Source organism: Lepidochelys kempii, chromosome 17 (genome assembly GCF_965140285.1).
Source record: "Lepidochelys kempii isolate rLepKem1 chromosome 17, rLepKem1.hap1, whole genome shotgun sequence".
Taxonomy (NCBI): domain Eukaryota; kingdom Metazoa; phylum Chordata; order Testudines; family Cheloniidae; genus Lepidochelys; species Lepidochelys kempii.
Window position 1 is genome coordinate 24,713,929 of NC_136396.1, and position 19,595 is coordinate 24,733,523.

General features: G+C 51.2%; 1 protein-coding gene across 7 annotated transcripts in view; it reads left to right on the plus strand.

Moving 5' to 3' along the window:
* SEPTIN4 (septin 4) overlaps positions 1–4,721 on the plus strand; it is a 74,677-nt gene extending 69,956 nt beyond the window's left edge. For 3 of the 7 annotated variants that reach the window (XM_073315307.2, XM_073315305.2, XM_078849215.1), the window contains exons 11-12: positions 176–275; positions 1,224–4,711. In XM_073315307.2, the coding sequence (XP_073171408.1) occupies positions 176–275; positions 1,224–1,283 (160 nt within the window). In that variant the 3' untranslated portion in view covers positions 1,284–4,711. Of the gene's footprint in view, positions 1–175; positions 276–1,223 lie in introns of those variants that run through there. The other 4 variants (XM_073315308.2, XM_073315310.2, XM_078849217.1 and 1 more) reach the window with 3 other exon arrangements.
* Positions 4,722–19,595: the final 14,874 nt, after the last annotated feature.

The window sequence follows — 19,595 nt, forward strand, 5'->3', positions numbered from 1 at the left end:
CCACCGGTGCAGTCTTGGAGAGACGGGAAGGTGCGGCTTGTGGGACGCAGTCTCCCATAGTTCCACCGCCCTTGTGCCATCGCTCTAAATGCCGCCTGCCCGGCTGGCCTGGCCTCTCCAGCGCACTGAGGGCCGTGCTAACTACCCATGTGTTTCTTCCTCTTTTGCCTTCTAGCAAACTGACGCGGGAAAGCGGGACAGATTTCCCCATCCCAGCTGTCCCAGCAGTGCCGGACTCTGAGACAGAGAAACTCATTCGGGAGAAGGACGAAGAGGTGTGTGCGGGGCCGGGGCCTCTGTCTCCTGCCAGGGGCTACACTGGAGCCCCCCCGCCCGTGGGAGGCCTGGTTAGAACTCAGAGCTGTGCTCTCGCCCGCTCCCTGCATGCAACGGTGCTGGGCTGTGGCCCCCTCGCTCTCCGTGGCAGCAGAGGCAGCCTGCAGCAGGGCCTGACACACTCCACGCTTTGCGTATTTCCACTCCCCTCCCACTGGAGGAGCTAACAGAGTCCAGCTCCATCCACAGTGCAAAGCTGTCCACTGACCTTTGGCCTCCTGCAGCCATTACCACCTCCCTGGGTCTCCCTCCCACAGAACTGGGCTTTGGGTTCTTCCCCCCGAGGAATTAGCTACATCCTTTGAAGGTCGAGTTTGCTCTGCCCATGGTGCTAACCAGCTTGTTTCCCTGCTCTCGCTGGCCTTGGCGCACCCCGAGGTTGGCCTCCTCTGCACATTCCAGGGACCTGCTCCCCTCTGCCAGCTCAGGACTGAAGATATGAGCTAAAGCCAGACCCGGCCTGGACCCCTTCTGCCTCACCAGCCCCTCCTTCCTTGCGGCATTGCTCTAATTAACTCCTGCCACTGGAGTTCCCAGGAGAAACCCCTCTCTCTGTATTCCCAAGGCTTTGCCTAGCTATGCTGGGCCTGCTCCTTGCCCCAGCACTCTTCACCATCAGCCCCCTTCGTGCAGGTGGAATGTTCAGAGTGGGCAGCATTGAACAGCCCCTGCACTCCCTGTGCACAGGTATCAAAGAGCTACCCCAGTGTGAGGTGGGGGAGAATCAGGCCCTACGGTGACAGAGGACGAGTCTTCTGTGCTGTCACTCCCGCTGGCTGGCACAAGGGAGCACAACGGTTGTGTCCCGGTCTCCGAAGCAGAGTGCTGATGCCCAAGCAATGGGTGGCGGGGAGCTGGCCCTCACATGCTTTCTTATTCCATTTCAGTTGCGGCGGATGCAGGAGATGCTGCAGAAGATCCAGAGACAGATGAAGGACTCCCACTAGCCACCTCATTCCTCTCCAGCTCCCGCCCCACTTAGACCAGAAATGTTTACATCAAAGCCCAGCCATCAAAGCCAGCTATGCTACTCAATACCAACAATGCACCTAGCACCTTCAGCTGACGCAATACGCCTTATTATGGACCCTCGCTGCGCTTTCCTCAGCGACCTACAGGAAATAAAGGCTGACCCGCACCAAAGCTTCTGCTGCCACCCTCCCCATGCCTACCCTGGCTTGGACTCAGCCGGCTTCCTTGGCAAGGCTCCTGCAAACCCAGCCTTGCCCACCTGCGGCTGCAGGCAGTCTTCCCCATGGTCTGACTGAGTCAGGCCCAGCCACTGGGCTGCTTCCCTCATGTTGAATGTGTGCAGAGCCGCATGTCTGTCTACAGCCCCCCCCCTCCCCCCCCACCCCAGTGCTGAGTTTCACATATTTTCCCCTCAAGGCTCCTTCACAGTTGGGCCCCAGAGCAGGCCTCGTGCGGCAGGTGCAGGCCTGGGACGTGGCTGATTGGTGCAGCGCAGTGGCCATGGCCGTGTGCCCAGGCTGCTCCCCAACAATATGAGGAGCCAGTGAAGTCAGCATTTTGCAGTGGTTCCAGAGCAAAACTCTCAGTCCCCAAGGCAGCCTGTGGCCTGGCAGCTTATGCTGCAGGGAGCTCTGCTCTGCTCCCAGCAAAGCATGAGCTGCTCCCCCAGGGCCCTGCCCAGGCAGAGCGGATGTATGGGATGTCGACACAGCAAGTGAAGGGGGGTTGTAGCAGACGTTGCATGCCCCCGTTAGCGTCCATCTAGCTAGCGTGGGTAACGACAGCAGCACAGGCTTCGACATGGACGAGCCACCCACGTAAAACTCTCCCAGGATGCTGGGTCCATACTCCAGTTAGCTTCACTACTTGCAGCCCGCCCTCACTATATTAAAACTAGTGCGGGTCTGTGTCCCCAAGCCACAGTCACACCACTTGCTGGGCGCCTGTAGCCTCTGTGGGCCCCCTCCCTCCTGGCCACCAGCTGAGAGCCACCCTCAGGAACCTACTCAGGTCTTACCCACATTCTGTTCTCTCCTACATGTGCTACGCTAGTGAGGCCAGTGGGCTCCATGCGTGGCACTCAGAGAAGAGTGTGGCCTCGTGGCACCGGTGGGAGAGGAGCAGAGAAGATAGAAACAGTCCTAGTGCCACAGAACCCATGTCCCATGGTGGTAAATATGCTCAGGAATATGCTTCCTTGAGGGACTGGACATCAGGATCCTCCAGTGCCCCCCGTCTGCTCTACTAATCCTGGTGTGGCCAGGCAGCATCTCCCACACCAGCCACTCCCCCAGCAGGGCAGTGAGAGACGGACAGGCACACCTGGCCTAGTGATGGGAGCAGCGCTGTGTGTGCGAGCACAGGGCTGGTGCTGCACTGCTCACACACGCACACACACACTGCAGGGCCCTAGCCTGGCACAGGTGCCTACGCACACGTACAGCAGGCATCAGGTCCCCTCCTGGCATGTGCACACAGATGCTGCAGGGCCCCTCCTCTCTCCTGTGAGCTGGGTGATGGGGGCAGGAAGGCAGCATTTCATTGTGAGTTGTACATGGCAGTGCACAAGGAGATCCCTGACGCTAGGCCCTCCCAGAAATCCCCTGGCCAGGCAAGTTGCCCTTCTGTGCCCTGTTTCAGCCAGTGTCCTTGCCTTGTTGGGAGAGTCTCGATGAACCTCCATTGGCCATGCTGGAGACTAAGGCCCCGTTTCCAGTCTCCCATCCTGCAGTGTGCTGCACACCAGTCCGGGGACACAGCAGCTGACAGCTCCCTATAACCCCCCTTGCTGATCACGGACTCCACCTTGCAAGGAGCATGACTGTAGCAAACTGGTGGGTGAGGCCACAGACTCACAATGTCCAGAGTGGATTTCCCAACATCGTTGCAAAGAACAGGAACCAAGACCTGGGTGAGCTCACCCTCCCAGCCAGCTCTGGCAACAAGGTGGGGCCTGGAGACCGGCCAAACCATTTCAAGGACAGAAGCAGCTTTCTTCTATCCGCACCCAGACCTCTACTCCCAGTGTCTTCTGCATTGTCTCGCAAAGTCTCCTACTAAATATCACTCACAAATGCAATGGAAAACCCCTTTGTTTGCCTCAATCCAGATTAAAGACCTGCTCAATTGTCCTCTTGGAGCTTCTTCCCCCTACAACTGACTTCTCTGGTTGTGCCCGGAGAGCATTCCTCATTCAGACAGTTGGTATTTCTATCCTTCTGGGGCACCACAGATGGAGAAACCAGTTTGAATAAAATAGACTGACTTGAACCTTTGCCCAAAACTTGAACAAAACCTTTCCAGGGCTTCCCACGCTTGCTAGGCTGCCTGCATTCTGCCCCAAAACAGAGGTGTTGAAGAATGGAGAGGATCATTGTCCTGACAGCATCTCCAGCCCAGCAAAGCAAAGAAGACCAGAAATGTCCTGAGGAAGCTGGTTCTTGTGTCGTCCAGCCCAACTTTGCAGACTCACTAGGTTCAAGATAGTTTGGATAAATTCTGAGAAGCTTCCACCGTTTGGGTTGTGTCACTTTGGGGCGCAGTCCAGTTCCTTGAGGTGTTCCATCACTTTCTCTGAATCCTGCCTCTGTCAGATGGTGACCAATGCCATCTGGAGAAAGATGGGTGATTCTTGTGGGTGTCCCTGTGTCACGTCAATCTCCATGCACAGGCCCTGCACCAGCTGCTGTCTCTGGTTCAGCATCTCTTTACCAAAGAGTTTGGGGTCCTCCCTTGGGAGGAGCCTACTTAGAATCATAGAAGATTAGGGTTGGAAGAGACCTCAGGAGGTCATCTAGTCCAATCCCCTGCTCAGAGCAAGACCAAGCCCACTAAATCATCCCAGCTAGGGCTTTGTCAAGCCAGGCCTTAAAAACCTCTAAGGATGGAGGTTCCACCACCTCCCTAGGTAACCCGTTCCAGTGCTTCACCATCCTCCCAGTGAAATTGTTTTTCCTAATATCCAGCCTAAACCTCCCCCACTGCAACTTGAGACCATTGCTCCTTGTTCTGTCATCTGCCACCACTGAGAACAGCCGAGCTCCGTCCTCTTTGGAACCCCCCTTCAGGTATCATAGAATCATAGAATCATAGAATATCAGGGTTGGAAGGGACCTCAGGAGGTCATCTAGTCCAACCCCCTGCTCAAAAGCAGGACCCATACCCAATTAAATCATCCCAGCCAGGGCTTTGTCAAGCCTGACCTTAAAAACTTCTAAGGAAGGAGATTCCACCACCTCCCTAGGCAACGCATTCCAGTGTTTCACCACCCTCCTAGTGAAAGAGTTTTTCCTAATATCCAACCTAAACCTCCCCCACTGCAACTTGAGACCATTACTCCTTGTCCTGTCCTCTTCCACCACTGAGAATAGTCTAGAACCATCCTCTCTGGAACCACCTCTCAGGTAGTTGAAAGCAGCTATCAAATCCCCCCTCATTCTTCTCTTCTGCAGACTAAACAATCCCAGTTCCCTCAGCCTCTCCTCATAAGTCATGTGTTCCAGACCCCTAATCATTTTTGTTGCCCTTCGCTGGACTCTCTCCAATTTATCCACATCCTTCTTGTAGTGTGGGGCCCAAAACTGGACACAGTACTCCAGATGAGGCCTCACCAATGTCGAATAGAGGGGGACGATCACGTCCCTCGATCTGCTGGCAATGCCCCTACTTATACATCCCAAAATGCCATTGGCCTTCTTGGCAACAAGGGCACACTGCTGGCTCATATCCAGCTTCTCGTCCACTGTCACCCCTAGGTCCTTTTCCGCAGAACTGCTGCCTAGCCATTCGATCCCTAGTCTGTAGCTGTGCATTGGATTCTTCCGTCCTAAGTGCAGGACCCTGCACTTATCCTTATTGAACCTCATCAGATTTCTTTTGGCCCAATCCTCCAATTTGTCTAGGTCCCTCTGTATCCTATCCCTGCCCTCCAGCGTGTCTACCACTCCTCCCAGTTTAGTATCATCCGCAAATTTGCTGAGAGTGCAATCCTCACCATCCTCCAGATCATTTACGAAGATATTGAACAAAACCGGCCCCAGGACCAACCCCTGGGGCACTCCACTTGACACCGGCTGCCAACTAGACATGGAGCCATTGATCACTACCCGTTGAGCCCGACAATCTAGCCAACTTTCTACCCACCTTATAGTGCATTCTTCCAGCCCATACTTCTTTAACTTGCTGACAAGAATACTGTGGGAGACCATGTCAAAAGCTTTGCTAAAGTCAAGATACAATACATCCACTGCTTTCCCTTCATCCACAGAACCAGTAATCTCATCATAGAAGGTGATTAGATTAGTCAGGCATGACCTTCCCTTGGTGAATCCATGCTGACTGTTCCTGATCACTTTCCTCTCATGTAAGTGCTTCAGGATTGATTCTTTGAGGACCTGCTCCATGATTTTTCCGGTAGTTTTCAGGTAGTTGAAGGCTGCTATCAAATCCCCCCACACTCTTCTCTTCTGCAGACTAAACAAGCCCAGTTCCCTCAGCCTCCCCTCATAAGACATGTGCCCCAGCCCCCTAATCATTTTCATTGCCCTCCGCTGGACTCTCTCCAATTTGTCCACATCCCTTCTGTAGTGGGAGGCCCAAAACTGGATGCAGGCCTCCAGATATAGCCTCACCAGTGTCAAATAGAGGGGAATTCTTCAGCTTCTTGTGTCTGGTGCTCAGGTACTAGGACAATCAGCTCTTTTGAAATGCCAGTGTATTAATTAGCTCTCACCCCATAGGGATGTCTTTCGCTGTCTGAAATTTAAAGCTCCATCAAAAATATCTATTGAAACAAATGTTCAGCGACCAATGGGGAAGGCTTTCCTGAACTTTTTCTCAAGCGTTGTGTGATTTCTGAGCAGCTTGGCTCAGACCGGCGATCCCTTCCCACTAGCCGTTTTCAGCAACAAAGTTCCACCCGAGTGAGCATCAGTCCTAAGCAGCATCCTGCAATAGCAATTCCCATGCTTCCCACAGTGTCGTTACCCCAGTGAGAGTGCCCAGCTGGAGGCAGTCCTGGGTTTGAACAATCAGACTCCAGGTGGTAATAGTCCCTTTCTGGTTTTGTAGCTCACAAGTTGAGCCCACTGAGGTCATCGCATCTGCCACAGCACAGCTGACCTCACTTAGCTCCTCCCTGTCAGCAGAGGAGCCGTTGAGGAACATAGAAAATGCGGATGCACCAACCAGAGGCTGTACAGTGCAAGCCCATTCCTTCCCCATACAGCCCAGCTGAGAGCTCTGAATAACACTCTGCAGAGTCCGGCTGCTCTAGAAGTCACCTCCATGCTATGTCTCCTACAAGGGACATTTGCATGAAAGCAGGCTCATTGGTGTTTATTCCCCAGAAGTTGTCAGAACCCTCTGTGACATCATGATAATCTCCATAGCAACCACTGTGATGTCACACACAGAAGAATCTGGGGAACAAGAAGCAGCCCACAGATGCCTAAGCACCAGTGGTCCTGTTTGTATGTAAAGGTCTTAATAAGCGAGGGCAAGAACCTTCCCCCCAAAGTGACGGCTACACATCTGCTTCTTAGTAGGTTGCCAGACCTAGCTGAGGTTCTTTGAAGGCATCATTCATGGGAAGTCAGGGCAGTTTCCTAGGTCTAACTGGGCTTCATTTCCCTTACTGCCACCATTAGGAAAATAGCTGAGTTCTGCTGGGAAGTTCGAGTAGGTGGCCTGCTTTCCACAAACAGCCATGTCCCTGCTCCCGGCCTTGGTGCCACTGAAGCTTGCAGCCCGCGTGCTAGGCTTCCTGCTCCTGTGCAGGGCAGGGTGCAACAGAGAAGCTTCCTGCCACTGGTGTGTGTATTTGTGCAGATAAGCTCACCGCCCACCCAGATCCCATCCCTCCCACGACGGGTGGTCAGAATCCAAGCTCAGGTCTGAGTGCTGGGCTGCCCCCATCTCTTCTGCCTTTTGCACAGTTTGCTTTTCACTCAGTGATGTGTATTTGTCTCCAAATTCTGGCTGCTTTTGCACATTCTGGTTCAACACCATTTTCCGCTCCCCCATCGCAGGCTACATGCAGAGCTGTGGGCAGTTGCCAGTCAGCCCCCTGGCCACAGCACTTCTGAGACGCAGCTGACGCAGTGTCTCTCCAGGTGTGCTGGACAGGAATAGGAGGAAAGGAAGCTATCTCCCTGCCGCCCTTCGGTGTAGTCAGTATGAGTCAAAGCAGCTTTTTCTAAGACACGACCTGTGCTGAGCAGAGGGGACAGGCCTGTAGGTCATTCCACACTCTGAGGAGACAGGTCTGGCTCATCTGATAGAAGCAGGGCATTGTGGGAAAACTGTACCACGTCATGAGTGATTTGCATTCCTGAATAGACCAAAAAGCCAGAGGGTGTCTTCTCCCTGGCTGTGTGAGGGACCAGGCAGCTGTCCAGGGCAGGAGAGCCTCACCGGACGGATTAGTGCTTTCCATTTCCTTTTTTATCGAGCTGTTTTCTTACAGAAATACCTATCTTTGCATGATTGTCAGAGAGGCATTTATTAAAGTATATAAAGAATATAGGTTTATAAAATCTTACAGCTCTAGTGGAAATATTTTTATCGCTCCACAAAGTTCTCAATAAATATGGCTGATGGGAATTACTTGTGGGGGGAACCTCTTGTAACAGGAACATGCATGTGTGTATGTTTGTACTTGTAGGGTGTGTGTGTGCACGAGGTGTGTTTGTGCTAAGGTGTGTGCCAATGAGAAGGATTCCATGTTAAAAGTTACTGTCTCTAGGTTTTGGCATGACAGAATGCAGGCCTTGGGCTGGGCGACCGGTTTGTAACAAACAGCTCAGTGGATGGATTTGGTTCCAGGAGACTAGGTTCTGATCCCCTGGCTCATGGTGACTAGTGCCTGACTCCTTGAATAGCTCCAGTGACGCCAGCGGGGCCAGGCCCAGGGTAAGAAGCTAAGGGGATCAGGCTGGCCCAAACTGTTCACAGACACTGATTTTTCCTAATTGGTTTATTTTTAATTGTTTGATGAACACTTTATGCAAATGAATTCCAGCCTCTGGGGTGTTTGGGAACCATGGCTGAGACTTTCAGTGTAGCCACAGGGATTTAGACACCCAAATCCCATTAAAACGAATGGGAGTCAGGCAGTTTTGGGTCCATCATGGGTATTCTCTTGTTGTTAGCCCCATTGTGTGACCAGTCCCCTCCGATCAGGCCTTTGGGAGGAGAAAGGGCCAATTAGGGAGATTGGCCCCACATGGGGGGCTCAGGCTGGAGAAGCAACCCCTGACTGGGTGATGGAGCTGGTGCAGGCTGGGCTAGAATAGCCAGGAAGCTGGCTCCAGAACTGGCTGCAGGGAGGAAGGCTGCAGTCACCCCTCTTGTTAGGGGTGGGAACGGGGGGAAGCCAGGGAAAGAGCAAGACCCCTGGGGGCTTGGCCCTACAGGAAGGGTGGACTCGGGAAGCCTGTGGGAGGTGGGTAGGAAGCAGCCCAGGGAGAAAGCAGCAGGGTTGGGGACTGAGCAGACCTTGGCTGCATCTTGTAGGGTCCCTGGGCTGGATATGGCGTAGTGGGCGAGCCCAGGGCCCCTATCAGCCACTGGCAGAGTGGGTCTGCCTGGATAGCGGGTCCAGTGAGACTCTGTACGCCAGAGGGGACACCCCATAGTGGGCTGAGTCACCAAGAGGAAGCTGCAGCTCCTGGCGCGGGAGAGGGGTTGCAGTGAGGGGAGACAATGGGAGACCACAAGGGGATGTGTCGGATCTGGAAGCGAGCTATTCCCCAGAGCAGCCAGGAGGAGGCACCACCTGCGTTGAGTGAGAAGCTGTATGTGGAGCTAGCAGAAGCCAGACCGTCCTGTGGGGGGAACCCACAGTACATAGTGTCCCCCCTGAGCCACCAGAAACGGGCCTTGCTGGAGACACGGTGCTTGGAACCCTGCCTGCACCGCTGCAGCCCGAGGGCAGAGCCAGCTCTCAGAACACCAGCTTGGGCTGTTTCCCAAGTGTCTCCATTTCTGCCTCTGGACTTGTGCTCTGCTTCCTCCATCTAGGGGTCTGGATGCCTGTCACCCAGCTAAGCCCCAGAGTGAGTCACACCTTGGGGGAGCAGAGGTGCTTGCCTGCTGGGCCCGATCTGGTGGTCATGCTCAGAGCCATTGGAGCAGGGTCCTCGCTCTCTCACCAGGCTGCAGCATCATTCTCATGCTCATGTGCTCCTTCACCACCCCACCCCACCCCAATGCTTTCATTATTTAGCCAACATGGAGCAGTTTCTCCAGGAGGGAGCCCCACAACCCCATGGTGAGGGACTCCCCTTCTCATCAGGCAGGAGGGACTGGACCCGGAACCCACTCGCAGGCTGGGTGAGTTCACTAATCACTGGGCCAAGTCTTACAAGGGAGGGTGTCTTCCTCTGCCCTCCCACCAGCTTCTTGCAAGAGGCACCCACCTTCTGGAGCTGTTTCTCAGCTGAGACTCACTAGCAGAGCTGGGTACCTCACTGCAGCCTGGCCTTCCATATCTATCTCTGAGAGAGAGATGGGGCCCAGCGCCCCGTCGGGGCAGCTTCTCCCATTGGCTAGTTTAGGCAGCTTCCCACCTAGCATGCTCCCTTTCTCAGGAGCCCATCTCACCCCCGGCAGCGTACAGGGAACCTGGGCACCTACCGCAGGCTCATGGATCGCAGTGTGTGCCAGTGATTTGCTAGGCACCTAACAGGTAAGCAGTGTGATGCTGTTGCAACGCCCACATCCTTTTATGGGTCCAGGCCTGAACCCTTCCCACATACAGCACAGCAACGTTTTGTATTTCAATTAGGGCTGTCAATTAATCGCAGTCTACTCAAGAGATTCACTCAAAACAAATTAACTTGATTAAAAAATTAATCATGATTAATCGCTGTTTTAATCCCGCTGTTAAACAACAGAATACCAACCTGCATCTATTATAAATATTGTGGATGTTTTTCTACATTTTCAAATATGTTGACTTCAGTTACAACACAGAATACAAAGTGTACACTGCCCCCTTTCCATTATTATTTTTTATTACAAATATTTTCACTATAAAAAAGAAATGAAAGCAATAGTATTTTTCAGTTTATCTCATACAAGTACTGTCGTGCAATCTCTTTATCATGAAAGTGCAACTTACAAATGTAGAAATTTTTTTTGTACATACCTGCACTCAAAAAACAAAACAATGTAAAACTCTAGAGCCCACAAGTCCACTCAGTCCTATTTCTTGTTCAGCCAATTGCTAAGACAAGTTTGTTTACACTTATGGGAGATAAGACTGCCCTCTTCTTATTTACAATGTCACCTGAAAGTGAGAACAGGAGTTCACATGCGCTGTTGTAGCTGGTGTTGCAAGATATTTAGGTGCCAGATATGCTAAACATTCTTTTATCTTTTTTACAGTGCAAATATTTGTAATCAAAAATAATAAAAGAAAGTGAGCACTGTACACTTTGTATTCTGTCTTGTAATTAGAATTAATATATTTGAAAACGTAGAAAAACATCCCAAAATGTATATAATAAAGTTCACTTTGTGTATTCTGTTCTTGTTTCACAGTGCAAATAAACACGATTACTATTTTTAATTGTTTGACAGCCCTAATTTCAACCACACTGTACTTCTCCCCAGCCCTCTGTCCCCTCTCCTCATTCACCACTGACATGGTCACAAACTGGGCAGACATTACGTGTGGGGTGGGGCAGGTGTATGTATAGGGTTGTACAGCAGTCAGGAAAGGCATGGTGGGTTCCCCATAATAGTCTTGACTTCAAGGCGCCAGCTGGCAGCCTATCCAGTGCTGTGTTATTAAGCAGTGTCCCATGTTAAGCACTATTCACTGCCCCTCTCCAGGTGGATGGTGTGCGATTCCATTTCTCTCAGCCCTGGACTAACAGGATGGTGAATCACACCCGGAATATGCCACGTGTATTGCTCTCTAGTGTTCCGTCCTCCATCCACACTCACCCTGGTCATTGGCACATGGTGGCTGCGTTTTACCAGGTGCTGTTAGGCCTCACCAGCTGACAGATGTTTCATAGCATGCCAGGCTAAGAAGAGGAGACTGCTCTGCAGTGAAGAACTGCCAATACTTTAACCCAGGGCTCCCCCAGAAAGCTCCCTTACCTTAGCTTGTGATGAGGCTGGTGTCTGGATGGGAGGTGCATTGCAGAGAAGCTGGGCAAGCAGAGGGTGCAGCATGCTGATTCAGCACACCTCGATGTTCTTCATAAAGACAGGCTACGGGCTCAGTTCAGTAGCAAAGGTGCTCAGCCAGGTTTATGGCTGTGAAGGCCCAGTACTAGCGCCCCATAGGAGTTATAGAGACACTAACACATGGATAACCATGACAACGGTACTGGTTCAGTCAGCACACCAGGATCCTGTCCCCTAGGCTGCCACAAAGATGCCTCTGCTATGACCTATAGAATTGTAGGGCTGGAAGGGACCTCGAGACATCATCTAGTATTATCTAGACCATCCCTGACAGGTGTTTGTCCAACCTGCTCTTAAAAACCTCCAATGATGGAGATTCCACAACCTCCCTAGGCAATTTATTCCAGCACTTAACCACCCTGACCACTAGGAATTTTTTCCTAATGTCCAACCTAAACTTCCTTGTTGCAGTTTAAGCCCGTTGCTTCTTGTCCTATCCCGAGAGATTAACAAGAACAAATTTACTCCCTCCTCCTTATGTAATTGAAAACTGATATCATGCCCCCCCTCCACCCCATACTCCCCCAGTCTTCTCTTTTCCAGACTAAACAAATCCAATTTTTTCAATCTTCCCTCATAGGTCATGTTTTCCAGATCGTTCATCATTTTGTTGCTCTTCTCTGGACTGTGATATTCCCCTAATGTTATCTGGACTGGAGATCTGCTAGGTCACTCCAATCCTTGACTCTGGGAGCCAGCCTTACCCTGCTCTGCTGTGAGGACCCCCACTCCTGGGCTGTTCATGCACAGCCTCTGGCATGTAAGCTGCTTGGATCATGCAACTGAATGACACTAGCCAATATCTCTGGTCCCAGACACAACCCTAGGAACCTCCATCTTGCAATGTCCAGTTATGCCTGCTGGACGCTGCAAGCTTATATGAGTTCATCAATTTAACAAAGAAATTGATATGCAACAGGCTTGTTATCCCAAGGGGAGTCTCTGACATGCTTCAAACCAAATGCATGGCTTCAGATAGACTAAACAAACAAATGTATTAACTACAAACGATAGATTTTAAGTGATTATAAGTCAAAGCACAAGAAGTCAGATTGGTCAAATGAAATAAAAGCAAAACGCATTTGAAGCCGATCTCAACACTTTCAATGTCCTTACAAATTTAGAAGCTTCTCACCACAGGCTGGCTGGTCAACCTTCAGCCAGGCTCTCCCCGTTGATCAACGCTTCAGTTGCTTGGTGATGATGTCTGTAGATGGAGGTGGAAGAGAGGGGAAGAGCATGGCAAACATCTCTTCCCTTTATCATGTTCTTTCTTCCCTCTTGGCTTTGCCCCCCCCCACACACACACACTTCAGGGTCAGGTGAGCATCATCATCATAGTCCCAAACTGTCCAAGGGAAGGGGGGCTTTATTTTCCCAGTTTAGCATCTTTGAGACAAATTCTGTTTCCAAATGCTTTACAGAATCAAATGCTAAATAACAGCAAGATGGGAAGAAATAATGGGAATGACAGCAAGAGGGAAGAAAAGCAATGGCTGGAGAGCTGATGATCTACAGAGTTGGGGTGGCTGATCCAGGCCTCAGGTGGCAAAGAGAAGAAAACTCTTCCACCAGTGAAGGGTGGAGCAGGGTGCTGGTGGAGAAGAAGGGAGACCGGAAGGGAAATAGAGAACATTTCTAGGATGGGATCAAGGAAAATCCATGGAGGATTTCAAAAATATGGGGGTTGCTTTTTGAACTGCCCCCTGAAATGAGTGGGAATCCGGTGGAGTTGTTTGGGGTATCAGTGATTCATGCCAGAAGGTGTGTGGACTTCACCATTGTGCACTAGTCTGGAGAGCTGGAACCTGGAGTGATTTATTAATTATATCATTGCTGTAGTGCCTAAGGCCAAGCCAAGCTGTACGGACTGTACACAGAGTAGCAGATGGTCCCTGCCCAAAAAGCTGACTATCCAGACAGACCTGCCAGACCCAGCGCGGGGGAAGGTGTAGAACACACCACCACGAGCAGAGGGCACAATGGGATGGCAGCAAACACCATGGGAGTGCCACAGTTTTGTGCGGATGAATTTAGTTCAGAGGGGCTCAGTTAATGGAAAGAGAAGTGAAGAGAAAAGGGATTAGGGGCCCTGGGCCGGGGAGCAGAGGTCAGACGGGCAGGTGTGGAGTGATGCTGAGGGGAAGAGATTGTGAGGGAGGGGTTGGAGCAAATGGCCAACCAGCACAGGGCAGAGAAAGTCATCAAAATGGCAAAAAGTTCGCTGGCTGTCCAGTGGTTGCTGCTTTGGTGGCTGTGCACAAGGCAGGAGGAATGCAAGGTGTGGCCACGGAAGATGCTGTAATTACATTGCTACCGGCCTAGGCTACCTCGTCATTTCATTACCTAGTTTTATATTATGACTTTGGGGGTTTAGAGGAAATTTAAAATTCGGACTTTTCATTCTCATTTGGGATGAAAGGGATTTCCAAAATGTCGGAATTTCCTTCCCACCTGCTCTGCTGTGTATGGAGTCTGAGATCGGCAGGGTCCCCCAGGAATTTGGGCAGCAGGTCCCATGAATTTTGAGAATTGGGCATCCAAATCTCACAGGCAGATTTGAAAATTGGTTCCCTCAGGCTGGTAGGTGGCAGGTAGACAGGTGATTGCCCTGCTCCCACTTCAGAGGTAGCTCTAACATTAGGTTCCAGAAAGGAAAGTTCCCAGCAGAGGGTCTCTTAGCTGTGGCATTGTTAATGCCCGGTCCTCAGTATGATTTGTGCTGGGTGACCCACAGAAAGCAGGGCACTTTGGTTGGGTATCTTATGCATCGTTTCTCTGAAAGTGGGCTGAAGACTCATGAAATTATTAGCTCCTTTCACAAAGATTTTGGGTACTTCCTGGTATTGGATGGCCCAGAAATACAGAGAACAAAGCTCTCATGGAATTTTTGCATCCTTCCTGGCTGAAATTGAGGAGAGGGATAGCTCAGTGGTCTGAGCATTGGCCTGCTAAACCCAGGGTTTTGAGTTCAATCCTTGAGAGGGCCATTTAGGGATCTGGAGCAAAAATTGGGGATTGGTCCTGCTTTGAGAAGGGGGTTGGACAAGATGATCTCCCGAGGTCCCTTCCAACCCTATGATTCTATGAAACCAGAGAATGCAGAATGAAGAAATGGTCTGAACTTCCAAATCTCAAACTGCTTGCGTTTGATATGAGTTGGGATGAAGATCTGTAGAGGTTCTTACTGGATCTGACCTGGTTTGTCTCTCTCTAACACAATAACATCTTGTCCCTCTTGCTCCTGTTCTGTCTGTGTGGAGGGTCTGGGACTCCAGGAACTCAAAAGACCAGTGTTTAAGGACAGCAGAGATAAATTGCATACCAGGCACAGGATCCCCTGGGCTGAAGTTCAGAATTTATCTGAAGGTCCATTGAAGATATTCAGGTTTCCTATGGCCAGGGTGAGAACTGTGGCTGACAGGGCCAGCAGGCAGGTGAGGAGCAGGAGGTGCTGGGCAGCTGAAAAAAGGAAGAGATGGAGTGACACTAAAAATACAAACCCTCCCTTCAAGGAGCTGAGAATCACAACTGACCCAGCTCCACCGAAGTCACACCAGACTCACCAACTGGACAAATCCACAGGGTACACTAGTGCTTCAAGGCCCAAGAACAGTGAAAAATTTTTAACCCAGAACAAAAGCGAACAGCATCAGGAACAAGTTGTTGAAAGCAGAGCCTGTAGAGGGAGTTGGCAAGGCCGTACAGTGAGTAACTCTTCTGCATTGCCCTGGCTCTCAGCAGCATGGCCTGGAACTAGGTGCTGGCTTTCAGAGCCTGGTGTTGAGAAGGCACCTGGGCATAGTCCAAACTGCAGATTAAGGATAAATGTTACCCTTATGGAGCAAAGTGCATCATCGGAGGAGATGGTATGATGCGGTAACATGGTTTTGGTAATTAAATATTCATGGTAAAAAGGCCTAATGGCCTGTGATGGGATGTTAGATGGGGTGGGATCTGAGATACCCAGGAAAGAATTTTCTGTAGTATCTGGCTGGTGAATCTTGCCCATATGCTCAGGGTTCAGCTGATTGCCATATTTGGGGTCAGGAAGGAATTTTCCTCCAGGGCAGATTGGAAGAGGCCCTGGAGGTTTTTCGCCTTCCTCTGTAGCATGGGGCATGGGTCACTTGCTGGAGCATTCTCTGCTCCTTGAAGTCTTTAAACCACGACTTGAGGACTTCAATAGCTCAGACATAGGTGAGAGGTTTTTCACAGGAGTGGGTGGGTGAAATTCTGTGGCCTGCGTTGTGCAGGAGGTCAGATTAGATGATCATAATGGTCCCTTCTGACCTTAGCATCTATGAATCTATGGATCACTATTGCAGGAAAGCAGGTTGTGTTTGTATTTTCCAGAAAGGGGCTTAGCTACTGCAAGGATAGGTGTGGGATAAAAACCTAGCTCAATAGACAGAACCAGAGAGCATTAGGCAAAACCCCACCAAACGGCCCAGCATGTGTCCCTCAAGAAACGTCTGGCATGAGCCATGACACACAGCACTAGCCATAACAACCACAAACGAGGAAGTCATGGCATTTGGCATAACTGCTGCACACATCCCTGTCCTGCAAAGGAACTGACAGCATTCTACCAGGGGCAGTGACAGCTGCTCTGGTTTTATGGTTTATAGGCTGGCTGAAGTGTTCTCTCCCTTCCACTGTTAAATGCGGTTTCTAACACATGTATCTTAGTATTTAATGCTACCATGGAGTTCTCCTCCTTGTCAGTTTAATTATAGTTCAGAGCTTCTGTTTCCATTTTTAGTGCTGTCTGTGTGAATACAAATAAAGCGTGTACAGCACGGTGGCTCCCATATGTCCCAAACTGCAGGAAAACCTTGATGCTGGGGCCTCTCTCCGGTAAGAGGAGAATGTATCTCACCATAGCAGGCTCAGACACTTTCTCGCTGCCTTCCTGCCAGGAACTGACAGCTCTCCCCCAATTAAGGAGAGCTTCCTGAGGGCCAGGGAGGGGAAACCCTCAAACGGGGACTGTCCCTTCTTGGCAGGGGTGGTTTGTCTAGTAGTGCAGCGTTGCCTGCGCTAGACTGCTCCCTAGGAGAGACCCATTTTGTGTGAGTTACTGGTTAGTTTTCGCTCTCACACACTTGTAGCTGGTCACCTACTCTGAGCCATTCGTTAGGCCAGGAAAGGTTGATGCACATTAACGGTTAGTGGTACTGGCCTTACAGGGCAACTCAGTGCACAAGGCGAGGGGCTGTTCCCCGTTCATGACTTCGCTGGAAGAAAGGGCCACCTCTGGGGGGAGCAGAGTGCATCTGCACAGCAAGGGGTGTGAGCACACAGCCTGCCCAGTGAGCCCCAGTTAAATACAGGGACTGCTCACTTAACGTCCTCCCGGTTAACGTTGTTTCGTTGCTGATCAATTAGGAAACATGCTCGTTTAAAGTTGTGCAATGCTCCCTTATAAAATTGTTTGGCAGCCGCCTGCTTTGTCCTCTGCTTGCAGGAAGAGCAGCCCAGTGGGGGCTTGGAACCAGGGTGGACCAGCAGCCCCCCATCAGATCCCCTAAGTTCCCTGTGCAGCAGCTTCCCAGCAGGCTACCAATTGACGGCAGTTCAGCTGTCCCGCCCCCACTGCCCTGTGCTGCTCCTGCCCTCTGCCTGGGAGCTGCTCAGGGAGCCTCCTGCTTCCTGTGCAGAGGCCAGGACAGGACAGGGCTCAGGATGGAGGGAGCTTGCTGGCAGCAGCTGCTGTCTCAACTTGCTGATCCACTTAAAAAGGCAGTGTACTTAGGGCAGGTCTTCACTTCAACAGGGGAGCGGCTCACCGCCGTCCTCACGGCCAGGTAAGTCGACCTAAGATATGCCGACTTCAGCTATGCTATTCGCGTAGCTGAAGTTGCGTATCTTAGGTCAACACCCCCCCGCCCAGTGTAGACCAGGGCTTAGAGTGGGGTCAGCGAACTTAAAAGGGCAATGTGCATCTCACACACGGGGCGTGTCTCTGTCTGTCTGTCTGTCTTCGTCACACACACACGGTGTGTGTGTCTCTCTCTGCCCTGTTGTATCTCCTCCCTCCATTCCTGCTGTCTTGTAGAGTGTGAGGCTACATTAACAATGTGTTCACTCTGGAGGGGTCAGCCGAATGCTAGTTCATCATTTAGCAGCAAGGCATTCCCTGGGAAACATCCCACCCTGACTCCACCACCTCCACCCAGCTTCACAATCAGCATTGTTGTGTGCAGTATCAAATTGTTCATTTAAAACTTCTACTATACTTATACTATATATAGATAGTCTTTTGTCTGGCGAAAAAAAATTCCCTGGAACCTAACCCCCCTCTATTTACATTAATTCTTATGGGGAAATTTGATTAGCATCGTTTCACTTAAAGTAGCATTTTTCAGGAACATAACTACATTAAGCAAGGAGTTACTGTAGCTGCATTGTCCACTTGATGCCACTCTGCTATTTCCTAGAAGGGCAGGAAACACAGTAAGTTACTGATTGATTTGGATTTTTTCAAATGGGCCCTGCGGCACTCCACACTCGTGTACAAAGATTATAAAGCAATATGCCCCCCCAACTCCCCAGGCTCCACTCATGAGCACCAGCTGTCACAGGCACTCAAAGGCTGTGGCATGGGAAGTGTTGTTCCTGGGAGAGGTTGAGGGAGTGGGAGCAGAAATAGCAGGGGTCAGAGACACCCTAGGAAAGCAAGGTGCCAGGAGAGGAAACCATAGCTTTCTCGGACATGCAGGTGCATACAGCAGTGCAGAGAGTGGAGTGGCACATTTCCTGTCTTGCTCCCAGACTCACCCATGCCGAGACTCACCCATGCCATCTCTGCAGGGACACGTGTGGAGCTGGAAGCTGCTGCAGGTGCAGGCTGGCTGGAGGGACGCTTGGTCCAGTATTTATAGTTCCCTCCTGCCCCGTGCGATTCATATCCTTAAGTAGCTTTGGAAACCTCAGCTCAGTAAATAAATACTTGGAGGCCATTATAACTTGCACTGGATGTGCCATGTTTGTCTTTCTTCCACAGGACAGAAGCGACTTTGTCTGTACAAAGTGCAAGCTGGTCTCCATATTGGAAGAGAAAGTTCAAGGTCTGGAGCAACAGGTATCGACCCTGCGTTGCATAAGAGAAACTGAAGATTTCCTGGACAGACGTCAGGATATGCTTCTACGGGCACAAGGTTCTGAAGATTCAGAGCAGGCTGCGCTGCGGGGACAGGAGGACGGTGAAGAAATTTGGCAGCATGTGACCTCCAGAAGAAGAAAGGGGAGCGTCCATGTACCAGCAACGCAGATACAGGTAAGTAACCGTTTTCATGTTCTCTCCACAGGTACTAATGCGGAGAGTGGACCAGATGATACGTCTGAGGGAAGGGAGCAGAAGGAGACTCCGCCGATTGGAAGACATGAGATGCACTGTGCTAGGGTTGGGGGTTCCACGACCACCGCTCCCAAGAGAAGGAGGTGGGTGGTGGTGGTCGGGGTCTCTCTCCTCAGGGGGCCTGAGTCATCTATCTGCTGCCCCAACCGGGAAAACCGAGAAGTCTGCTGCTTGCCAGGAGCTAGGATTCACGATGTGATGGAGAGACTGCCGAGACTCATCAAGCCCTCGGATCGCTATCCCTTCCTGCTTCTCCACGTGGGCACCAATGATACTGCCAAGAATGACCTTGAGCGGATCACTGAGGACTACGTGGCTCTGGGAAGAAGGATAAAGGAGTTTGAGGCGCAAGTGGTCTTCTCGTCCATCCTCCCCGTGGAAGGAAAAGGCCTGGGTAGAGACCGTCGAATCGTGGAAGTCAACGAATGGCTACACAGGTGGTGTCGGAGAGAAGGCTTTGGATTCTTTGACCATGGGATGGTGTTCCAAGAAGGAGGAGTGCTAGGCAGAGATGGGCTCCACCTCACGAAGAGAGGGAAGAGCATCTTCGCAAGCAGGCTGGCTAACCTAGTGAGGAGGGCTTTAAACTAGGGGGGAAGGAGACCAAAGCCCTGAGGTCAGTGGGGAAGTGGGATACCGGGAGGAAGCATGAAGAGGAGCGTGCGAGAGGGCAGGGGTCCTGCCTCATACTAAGAGAGAGGGACGATCAGTGAGTTATCTC